The sequence below is a fragment of the Equus quagga genome, chromosome 2 (assembly GCF_021613505.1).
Source record: "Equus quagga isolate Etosha38 chromosome 2, UCLA_HA_Equagga_1.0, whole genome shotgun sequence".
Classification (NCBI taxonomy): domain Eukaryota; kingdom Metazoa; phylum Chordata; class Mammalia; order Perissodactyla; family Equidae; genus Equus; species Equus quagga.
The window spans coordinates 124,351,518-124,363,568 of NC_060268.1; the positions used below are offsets into that span (position 1 = coordinate 124,351,518).

Below are 12,051 nucleotides of genomic sequence, written 5' to 3' on the forward strand. Positions count from 1 at the left end.
CTTTCTTCCTCTCTCCCTTTTCTTTCTTTCTTTTAATTGAATCAGGTCATCTTAGGGAGCTGAGATTTACCTTTCTTTTAAAGGAGATGGCATCCACTTTACCCATTTAAATTTTGTTTCAAGCTTATTTGAGGAATTAGAACAGGAGACATTTATGTCTTACTATTTTTGATAAAACCCTAATGTCTTTTGGGATGCTTATAGTGATTCGCTTTGCAAGCTGCTAACTGAATGAAGGTGGATATAAATGGAAGTGAGACATAAGGAAACCATTATGTTTTTAAAATTTGTGCTTGATAAAGATAGGCTTGCCTATTAACATGTCGCTTAAGGTTTCTGAAAGAATGTGGATGAGACATAGTATTAAAACAGATTGGAGGAACCATTCTATAGAGTAATTAGAAATTCGCTGATATTTTTCAGAAAATAAGTTGAAGTAAAACCTATTTTAAAGGCAGAGAGCACTTTTTGTGTGATTCAAAGAATGTTTGTATCCAATGGTTCTCAAAGTGTGATCCCCAGACTAGCAGCATCAGCATTGCCTGAGAACTTGCTTAAATTATCTAGGTACCTCAGACCTTTAGGTGATTCTGATATAGCTAAAGCTTGAGAACCACTGCTACACAGGGATATCTTCATTTTTATTAACTAGCTTAGGTTGGCATGGTAGTTTGGGGTAATGCTGTATGGGTCTGAACTTTCTATTGCAAGTGACAGAAGTCCGTCTTGAATTAGCTTAAGAAAAAGGGAAGTTACAGGCTCCGTTGGCTGGATTGGAAGATTATTGGGGTAGCTGACAGATTCAAATAAATAAGTAAGTAAGTAAGTAAGTAAATAATAATTGGAAGAATCAAGGCCATCGAGGTTGGAACAGCTTGTCTGTGTGACTTTGTCCTGTTTATAGATGGGGTTCCTATATATCCTTAACAAGTGAGAAAGATGGTCACAGGCAGCTCTAAATTCACATCCTCTGAGCTTAGCAATTTCAGAAAGACCTGCTTTTTACCATTTCACAAGCCCACCCCTTAACTACTGCGTTCGTGGGAATGAGGCCTTAGCCCGGGTCATATGTCTATCTCTGGGAGGAAGGAGAATAGAAAAGTGTGCTACTCTGACAGTGTGGTTCACTACTAGATATCTGGGTTGTTTTCAAATAAGCTTGACTATCTTTGAAGCAGAGAGAGAAATTTGGAGGCTTTATAGAGTTAGAAAATGGAACATGCTCAAATGTGTATAGCATTTGTTAGCTACTTTTTTGTATTAGAGAGTGGTTAACCACTTCATTAAAGGCTTAATATGGCATCTGTTGGTTTAGGTTTATTATTTTGTATAGAGTTAATTTTTTGTGACTATTAAATTATATTTATGCTAGGGCATCTGGAAAATATGGAGAAATAGATAAAAATCACCTAATGTTCTGGTGTCCAGAGACAACTACATTTTGGTGAATTTCCTCTACATATTTTCTTGCATAGTTATGATCATATTATGGTGTTAATTTTTTTCTTTGTTTTGATAAGTATTCATTAATAACTTTCTGTCAGAGTAGTATAAACTTAATCTTACCCAACACAGATTCCACCAATGTTGTATGATTCTAGTATATTTTTTTAAGACTATTTTTTTAGGGCAGTTTTAGGTTTACAGAAGTTTCCCATGTACTCCCTGCCCCCACACACGCATACAACATCCTCCACCAGAGTGGTACATTTATTAAGTTGATGAATCTACCGTGACATGTCATAAAGTCCATACCTTACATTATCCATTCACTCTTGGTGTTGTATATTCTACTCTCAGTGTTGTATATTCTATAGGTTTGGACGAATGAATAATGACATGTATTTATCATTGTGATCTCATACAGAGCATTTTCTTTTTTAATAAACAATTCTTTTTTTCTTTTTTTTTTTTGTTTTTTTTTTTGGAGGAAGATTAGCCCTCAGCTAACTACTGCCAGTCCTCCTCTTTTTGCTGAGGAAGCCTGGCTCTGAGCTAACATCCGTGCCCATCTTCCTCTAGTTTATACGTGGGACGCCTACCACAGCATGGCTGCCAAGCAGTGCCATGTCCACACCCGGGATCCGAACCAGCGAACTCCGGGCCGCCGAGAAGCGGAACGTGCAAACTTAACCGCTGCGCCACCGGGCCGGCCCCTCATACAGAGCATTTTCACTGCCCTAAAATTCTTCTGTGCTCCACCTGATCTTTTTTACTATATAGTTTGCCTTTTCCAGAATGTCGTATAGTTGGAATCATACAATATATATATAGCTTTTTCAGATTTGCTTCTTTCACTTAGTAATACACATTTAAGGTTCCTTCATGTCTTTTATGGCTTGATAGCTCGTTTCTTTTAGCATTGAATAATATTCCGTTGTCTGGATGTACCGTAGTTTATTTACCCGTTCACCTACTGATGGACATCTTGGTTGCTTCCAAGTTTTGGCAATTATGAATATAAAGCTGCTATAATATTCATGTGCAGGTTTTTGTGTAGACATAAGTTTTCAGCTCCTTTGGATAAATACCAAGGAGCACGATTGGTGGATCATATGGTAAGAATATGTTTAATTTTTTAAAGAACTGCCAAACTGTCTTCCAAAGTGGCTGTACTAGTTTGTATTCCCACCAGCAATGAATGAGAGTTGATGTTAATTTTTAAATCTTGTTTTTTCATTTAAATTCACAACTTAAAGGATATGTTCATTTTAAGTTACTTGACATATAGCACCATCATTAGATATTTTTAATTGTTAATTTGTTAAATTTGTTTAATTGTTCACTTGATGGGCAAAAAATGGCTATCTTATGTCAATTTTCTGTGTCCTTAATTACTAATGAGTGAACTTTTTTTTTATTTAACTATAGTTTCTCTTTTGTGACTTTGTGCGCTCTTACTCCACTTATCTGTTAACATCTTAGTGGTTTTCTTACTGATTTTTATGAGTTCCTTAAATGAGTTCTATTTACTTTACTTTACTAGTTTGTAGTTTATAGGTTTTTAAAAAATATATAAACCTAAATTATTTTGTGTATTTAAATTCATCTGACTTTTTTTTTTAATGTTTTATTTTTCCTTTTTCTCCCAAAGCCCTCCCGGGTACATGGTTGTGTATTTTCAGTTGTGGGTCCCTCTAGTTGTGGCATGTGGGATGCTGCCTCAGCATGGCTTGAGGAGCAGTGCCATGTTCGCGCCCAGGACTCGAACTGGCAAAACCCCAGGGCGCCGAAGCAGAGCACACAAACCCAACCACTCGGCCATGGGGCTGGCCCCTTTTTTTTTGAGGAAGATTAGCCCTAAGCTAATATCCGCTGCCAATCCTCCTCTTTTTGCTGAGGAAGATAGGCCCTAAGCTAACATCGGTGCCCATCTTCCTCTACTTTATATGTGGGATGCCTGCCCCAGCATGGCTTGGTAAGTGGTGCATAGGTCCATACCCGGCAAACCCTGGGCCGCTGAAGCAGAGCATGCAAACTTAACCACTGCGCTGCTGGGCTGGTCTTGAAATTCATCTGACTTTTGATAGGTTATTTGTTTTATCATTTTTAAGTTCAGAAATTCTTTTCTCCTTTCAGGGATCCAATAACTGTTCTGTTGGTATTTTATTTTTTGTTGATTGTAACTCTTTAATCCATCTAGAATTTATTTTGCAGCGTGATATAAGGTGAAGGTATATTTATTTTTCATGTGATTAGTGCTTTGAACTTTTACATAAGTTCTTTCATTCTTTTATTTTTTTGGGGGAAGTTTAGCCCTGAGATAACATCGGCTACCAGTCCTCTTTTTGCTGAGGAAGAGCTAACATCTGTGCCCATCTTCCTCTACTTTATATGTGGGATGCCTGTCACAGCATGGTGTGCCAAGCGGTGCCATGTCCGCACCTGGGATCCGATCCGACGAACCCCAGGCTGCCGAGAAGTGGAACATGCGAACTTTACTGCTGCACCACTGGGCCAGCCCGAAGCTCTGTCATTCTTAAAATGCAGTTTTCAAGCTTCTTTGTAGTAATTTCTGTATGCTAATGGTTCTTGACTCCTTGTGAGGTTTAAGGATGATGAAAGATGACAAAGAAACTTTAGTGACAATATATTTTAGCAATGGAAAAATGATAACCTCTTATCTGACAAATCTAAACTTTCTCATCAGAGTTAAATATTTAGACAACATTTCTGATTAACCTTCTGTTAGTATAGCAAAAGTATTTTTATTTTCTGGGAATAACGTTTATTCATGAAGAAAATTATGACAGAAATCTGCTTAAACAGTGAGAAGATTCTAGACTCTTTAGGCAGCCCAGGATTTTGAAAAAGCCTTGTGCTTTGGCAGGAGCCCAGGGGAGGAAGTGTCTGCATCTGCTACATCCTAGAAGCCTTCCCAAAGAGTTACTGTAAAGCAGCCAAGAGAGCAGTGTATTTTCACTGCTGTGGAGTTCTGGAAGTATCTGGAAGTTTGCAGCAAACTTGAGGGAGGAGACTTAGGAGTACTTCCAGGATGTCAGTTTCTGTGATGATCTATTTTTATTGAAATTCAAGTTAGGGGAAAGTAGGTTTTTTGTTGTTGTTGTTGTTGTTGTTTTTTGCAGAATAGGGAGCTTTCCAATATGGACTTGAACCTGTTGATTTAGGTGAAGTCACTTGGGAAGAGTCAGAGGTGCCTGCACAAAGAGGAGTAGGGTGACAAGTCAGAGTAACCAATGGGAGCCTGTTACTGGGGCAAACGGTACTGTAATGGTAACTTATTCTCCTCTAAAATAGTAAGAAGGACTTAAAGTCCATTTACGTGGTGGAGAAGGAACAAGAGAAGAGTGCTAGCAGGGCATATGGAAAAGCAGGGTAAAATCTTTCTGCTCATTAGTTATCTGTAACCGCCATGAAGAATCCTTTCTAAAAAAGACAACACTACTAGGGACAAAGAAAAAAAGACAGAAGGGCTTTGCTGCCAGGTTTTAAGAAAAATGCCACAGCTATGTACTGGGCTAAGGATTTTTTACATAGAACACAGTAAATAAGAGGGAAAGCTCAACACTGGGTCTTTTGAGAGAAATTACTGGCTTAAATCGACAGGCCTGTTTATTCTTTTTGGACTCTGTACAACTTTTTAAAAACAACAGTGTTACTGAGATATAATTCATATGCCATACAGTTCACTCATTTAATGTTCATGATTCAGTGGTTTTTAGTACTTTCAGAGTTCTTCAACCATCAATCGCCATAGTCAATTTTAGAACATTTTCATCACCCCCAACTCTACAACTTTTAATTGAACTTATTTTAAAATTTAAAACTATATAGAGAAAAGATGGAACAAGTTAGGAATTTAAGGGATTAATCAGAAAGCTTTGAAAGCTTTTTTTCCCTTTAACGCTTATTCTAACATTTCAGAATATATTTTGATAATATTTAAATTGTTACTTTAATTAACTGGTATATTTTTATGGGAAATTCATTGTTTAGATCTAGATCACAGATAAAATTTATTTTTCAGGCTATATGAAAGAGGTATTACTATCCAGTTAGTCTAATTATGGTAGTAACTAAGGAGAAAAACTCAGGTTGATTTTTTAAGCATAGATTATCAGGTGATAACAAACATGTCTATTTTTCTTTAAATAGTGATGAAATGAAAAGTGAGATAGTAGCTCTTATTAAATTATTATATCAATTTACAAGAATTCCATGGGCAACCTTGGAGTCTATTTACATTTTGTTCATAGGAAAAATAGGTAGGAACTTTTCCTACACTTCCTTTTTTTTCTTGTAATGCTCATATTTCTCTTGTAGGTGTGTGAACCTGTAAACTTAAGTCTTCCAAGATGATCGGGTATATTTTAATTGTAGTGATTCTACTTCCCCAGTCTTTGGCCCATCCAGGCTTTTTTACTTCAATTGGTAAGTTTTAACTGCTTTTTGGTTTGTATTGTCTTTGTATTGAAAATTTTCCATTTTTTAGTATTTTTAAATCAGTAAAAACAAATGCAGTGTATTCCCAGAGACTGAAGCATTTTCAGTCCCTGCCCCCATCAGTCTCTTTTTAAAATTCACTTTTGTTTCTCTTCAAATTAGTTTTTTCTGATAGCAAAAGCAATACATTTTCAGGTTAGAAATTTATGAAAATTTAGAAAAGCGTACCAAAGAAAATTCTCTGTTAATGGATCCACCCAGCAAATAATTTAATGCGTATACTTAGTCTTTTTTAATGCACAGATACACAAATAATATAGTGCACACTATTTCATAACCTTTTTCTATTTAAGAATCTACTGTGAACACATTTTTTGTACATGATAATTTTTTGAAAATCTCTAAAAATATCACAAAAATAGCATATTGGTTAAAGGGGAAAAATACAGAAGTACATAGAACATCCACATAGCCTCTTTCTCCGGTAATATTCTTCATGGTTTGATTTGTATATTTTCCTATACGCATACTTCATCTGTCTTCAGTGAGATGTTTTCCTTCATCCAATTGACCAGTTTTACCCGTGTGATTGTAGAGCTAACTAAAACACAAGTATTGTATTTATGACACCTGATTTCAGGATATAAAATGATAAATCCTCTCATTCCATTATAAATATGTTAAAATGGATGATTTGAATTTCAGTTGTGAAGTATACTTTTTGTTATTGAATAAAAATTTACTTCTAATTAGTCTCACAAACAAAAGCTGAGGGGGGAGGTGGAGAAGAAGAAACATTAATCCTTGGAAAGTAGTGTTGTTTTGTAATTTAAAAATAAACTTTTAGATGAAAAGACAGTCTTGCCAGTATCATCCAAGCTTGCAAAATTAAGTAACTTGACAATTAGAATTGGAACACATGATTAGAAAAGTTTTTGGCTTTATTTTTATTTATCTGGTAAAAAAAAAAAAAGAGGAAGATGCTCTCTGCAACGGAACTGATTCCTTCCAGTTAAATTCTCTCATAGAATGAAGCATTCTCGATCATTCTTAATCTATTCTAAAATACTTGTGTTGACGAATACGGGTATTTGATAACCTTCTTTTCTTCTCCTTTCTAGGTCAGATGACTGATTTGATCCATACTGAGAAAGATCTGGTGACTTCCCTGAAAGACTATATTAAGGCAGAAGAGGATAAATTAGAACAAATAAAAAAGTAAGCAAAATGTTTTACTTATTATGACTCTGACACCACCAGGATGTTTTCTTTCCAGAGCTAAAACATTCTCTGAGTGGAAATGAAAGCCATCTGTCAATCTTAAAAAGCTAGCTGAGATGGTTAAAATAGGAACACAGAAAATAAGAGTTAGAGCTGGGCCAAGAGTTCACATGGAAGAATATGGATTGAGATAAGAATATAAGTGGTATGGGGGGGCTGGCCCCGTGGCCGAGTGGTTAAGTTCCCGCGCTCCGCTTCAGCAGCCCAGGGTTTCACCAGTTCGGATCCTGGGCGCGGACATGGCACCGCTCATCAGGTCATGTTCGGGTGGCGTCCCATATTGCACAACTAAAGACACTCACAACTAGATTATACAACTATGTATCAGGGGTCTTTGGGGAGAAGAAGAAGAAGAAGAAGAAGGAAAAAAAAAAGATTGGCAACAGATGTTAGTGCGGGTGCTGATCTTTGGAAAAAAAATATATAAGTGGTATGGGTTGTTGACTGACAATTTTTGAAAATGGTTGCTAATATTTTATGTCTTCCTCTAACCTCTTCTGGAGCAATTTTTCAGTTCTATTTATCTTTCACTCCTGTGGTTCATTCTAGAGATTACAGTGATAAGTATGGTTAGTATTATTTAATTGATAGAGTTTTTCTTCAAATGCTAGTTAATTTTAATTGACTCAGGTTCATGGTTAATGCTGACCTGAGAATTCCTCTCTTTTGTTTAATGAGAAGCTAAGTATTCAACATTTTTTGTTTTAAGATATAGTTTCTGGGTACTGAATGTAAAAGTTTGATTTAAATGAACATGTAACTGAATTTGGATTGGGCTAATTTCTGCTTTGTAATCATCAATTATTTGGCTTTCTGGACCTGTGGGGAAATGAATGTTTAGACTCTTACTAGAGAGAACCAGTCATAACTTTTACTAAGAAGCTTTTACTAAGCTTCCAGGAAGAAACAAAACTAAAATGAAAAGTCTTATAGTTATATTTTGATTCTGCCAAGCTATATTTTATTCATAAGAGCTTTTTGCTGTTTAAAAAAACTTTATAATTTTACTTTAAAAATAATTTTTAGATATAGTTTTAACTTAGAAACCTCTAATCTAGTCTTTTTTTGTGAATACTAAATTGTGTTTTTCTTTATTAAGTGTGTGTATACTCCATTCATATGTCTTATATATATAGATGGGCAGAGAAGTTAGATCGGCTAACCAGCACAGCGACAAAAGATCCAGAAGGATTTGTTGGGCACCCTGTAAATGCATTCAAGTTAATGAAACGTTTGAATACTGAGTGGAGTGAGTTAGAGAATCTGGTCCTTAAGGATATGTCAGATGGTAAGTCAGATGGTAAGACTAATGAACTCCCCCCTCCCCGCACCCAAAAATGTAAGTCAGTATTGCTCCCACCTATAGAAATGCCAAAAGTAGTGATAAATTCATTTCCCAGAACATAAAGTGTTCAGTGTTGTAACTGAAGGGTTGTGTTTGATTTGTGAATTTAGCGTTAATTTAGTCTAGATCCTGAATTCCTTGATATAAAAAATATAAGATGAATGAAAACTGGAAACAAAGAAATAAAAATAAAGCTGTATTGTAAAAAAAAGGAAGTAATTTCTGCTGTTGATGACTAACACTGGTGCTGTTTGCTTTGAAATCTATAAAAAATGAATCAATTATTTGGCATATAGTTTCATTTTTAGGGTTATCAGTTTCATTTTAGGATTACTTTCAGACTAAAAATTTATGGGTAAATCATGTTCTAATCAATTTTTAATGTATTGGGAGTGGTACTATAAGGAAAAATGTTAGCTGTGTTCTACATAGTATACTGAAGCTTAGGATTGTTTTACTTGTTGTAGATAATACATTTAAAAACTGAGGTTCGGAACAGTAATAATGAACGTCTTTCTAATTGAAACAATAAAATTGTAGTTGGAGTATTGAGGTGTTTTAGATATTTTAGTAACAGACGCTGAAAACTAAGTCTGGAATTATGCTTAGTATGCAGTAGAGGCTCACATATTTGCTGAATGACTCAAAATGGCAAAAAAAAAAAAAAAAGGAGGGGAGAGAGGGTGAGAACTAAGGTAGCTATAGCTATGTAGATAAAATACTCCAAGGGTGCTTACAAGTGTTTGTGAACAGTAAAGTAAACTATTAGGCATAGGACAGGAAACCTTGAAAAGAAAAATTAAGGCAGGCACTTGTGAATACTTCTTCACAGTAGGAGGGAAATACCTGTGATTGTTTTGCTTGCCTCTGTAACAACAGAGAACGTTTTTAAAGTGGTGTGTGTGTGTATATACATATACTTATATATACATGTATATACACACATACATATTTATTTATTTATTTTAAATTCTCAGGTAATGACTTGTATAACCTAAGTTCTTTTATAAGGTAAACCTTGAGACTTTGGTGTTTTAATCTGTGATAGTCATCCCATAATGCTATAATATATGTATTTTTTCTCTTAGAGAGGATTTAAGCAGCATCACAGTCTTCTATAAAACTTGTAAAACTTGCTTGTAAAATTCCACGTGGATATTGTGACTGAGAGTTGGTCTTAAAACTGAGAAACATGCTTGATATGAACTTTAGCCTTCTTCCAGCTAGTTGTTCATTCATACATTTCCATTAACATAAAAATGCCTGGCTTTTTGCTGATCAAAATCTACATAGTTGATTATAATTAAATAAGAGGGGTGAGACGTCTCATATTTAACTTTTATTTGCAAGTGATGACATGTATATTATTAAAATTTTAAATCACTTTTTGTTGTTTTATTTGCAAGTGATGGCATGTATATTATTAAAATTTTAAATCACTTTTTGTTTTTGTTGTTTTGGTTCCTAAGGAGTATTTAGCATCCATTCTCCTTGAAGGTTGTAAAGTTATCAGTAATTAGTTTGATTTCTGCTATATTTTATATAAAACCTTTTAAAATTAAAATTAGGTTTTATATAGAGCAAATCTTGATTGATGAACACTATATTCAATAATTAAACAGATCTAAATATATTTTAATAAAGTAGTTTACCTGATGATCTTAAATAAATAATTAATATCTCTTTTTTCCTTTCAAAGAATTCCACCAAACTTTATATATTTACATATTTATGTGATGGGCAGCACATGGAAGAAGACAGAACTTTATTTAAGAGCATACATTTTACTTACCATCTGTTATCTGAAACTATAATTGGTTGCCAATGAATGTCATTTTCAAATCCATGAATTTGTTCATTTTTCAAGTTTAGTGGAGGCTATATTATGTAACTAAAAACTCAGTCATTATGTTAGTTGATCTTTACCTACTAATACAGATTTAATTTATGCAGTGACCTCAGATTACTTAAACAACATTAGAAAGTATTGGGGAAGATTAAACAAGTTAGAGGTGTGTCAAGTCTCATTCAGTGTATTTAATTTTTTCCTGTTGAGCATGTGGAACTTTGATGATATGGTGGGAAATTATCATAAAATAAATTTTGAAAATCCTTGTAAAGACACTGTATTGGAAATTGGAAGTCTGTGACTTTCTAGAGTCTTTTTTTTTCTTCCCTCCCATTTCAAGGCTTTATCTCTAACCTAACTATTCAGAGACAGTACTTTCCTAACGATGAAGATCAGGTTGGGGCAGCCAAAGCTCTGTTGCGTCTCCAGGACACCTACAATTTGGATACAGATACTATCTCAAAGGGTAATCTTCCAGGTAAAAATTCTTCTATAGGTATATAAAACACCTATCACTTGGCTTCTCTGGTCAGTCATTAGGACAATGTTAATGTAAAAAAGCCTTTTGTATTTCAAGATTTTAACTTTAGTTTGTTTTACAGCCTTTGAGAACAAAACAACCCTCCTTTCTCTAGGGCTTAAAAGTTATGGATAAGCTTCTAGCTTGTTACTTTGAAAGCTCATAATTATAGGGACTAACTTAAGTAGGCAATTTTAGCATGTAAGAAAAGAAACAATCATTTTTCCAAATATTTTTCTTTAGAACACCTAGTGTTTGTGTGTAAAGTTATAGCGAATTGGTAATCAAAGTTTATCAGTTCAATAATTTAAAAACCCAGACATGTTGGTTATTCACAGCTTTTTAAACTATTTTTCAGTATGGAAAATCCTGCTTTCTGACCTATTTTTGGCAAAACCCTCTTTTTTTAAAGTTACAGCTGACTTCATAATTTGCTTAAAAAATTTTTTTTATTGTGCAAAACATAACAGAATTTACATCTTAATAAATTTTAAATGTGTAGTTTAGTGGCATTAAGTACATTCACATTGTTGTGCAACTGTCACCAGCATCCGTCTCCATAGCTTTTTTCATATTGTAAAACTAAAACTCTACACCCATTAAACAATAACCCTCCATTCCCCTCTTTCCCCAGCCCCTGGCAACCATCATTCTACTTTCTGCCTCTGATTTTGATTACTCTTTAAGTACCTGATAGCCAGCCCCAGTGGTCTGGTGATTAAGATTCAATGCTCTCATTACCGTGACCTGGTTTGTTTACCAGTCAGGGAACCCCACCACCCGTCCGTTAGTTGTCATTACTGTGGTGGCTGTGTGTTGCTGTGATGCTGAGAGCTCTGCCACCAGTATTTCAAATACCAGCAAGGTCACCCATGGTAGACAGGTTTCAGCAGAGCTTCCCAACTAGACAGATTAGGAAGAAGTACCTGGCCACCCACTTCCAAAAGAATTGGCCACAGAAACCCTGTGAATAGCATTGGAGCATTATCCGATATAGAAGGAAGGTGAGAAGATGGCACAAAAAAAACCGGGCAGGGTTCCACTCTGCTGTACACAGGGTTACTAGGAGACAGAATTGACTTACCAGCTCTAACAACAACAAGTATCACATAAGCGGAATCATGCAGTGTCTTTCTGTGACTGGCTTATTTC

The 12,051-nt window shown here is 35.1% G+C and overlaps 1 protein-coding gene across 3 annotated transcripts in view; it reads left to right on the forward strand.

Moving 5' to 3' along the window:
• The window catches only part of P4HA1 (prolyl 4-hydroxylase subunit alpha 1), a 79,461-nt gene that overhangs the window by 16,257 nt on the left and 51,153 nt on the right, over window positions 1-12,051 (forward strand). For 2 of the 3 annotated variants that reach the window (XM_046652077.1, XM_046652076.1), the window contains exons 2-5: window positions 5,785-5,892; window positions 7,026-7,122; window positions 8,322-8,473; window positions 10,720-10,857. In XM_046652077.1, the coding sequence (XP_046508033.1) occupies window positions 5,817-5,892; window positions 7,026-7,122; window positions 8,322-8,473; window positions 10,720-10,857 (463 nt within the window). In that variant the 5' untranslated portion in view covers window positions 5,785-5,816. The remainder of the gene's footprint in view (window positions 1-5,784; window positions 5,893-7,025; window positions 7,123-8,321; window positions 8,474-10,719; window positions 10,858-12,051) is intronic. The other variant, XM_046652078.1, reaches the window with a different exon arrangement.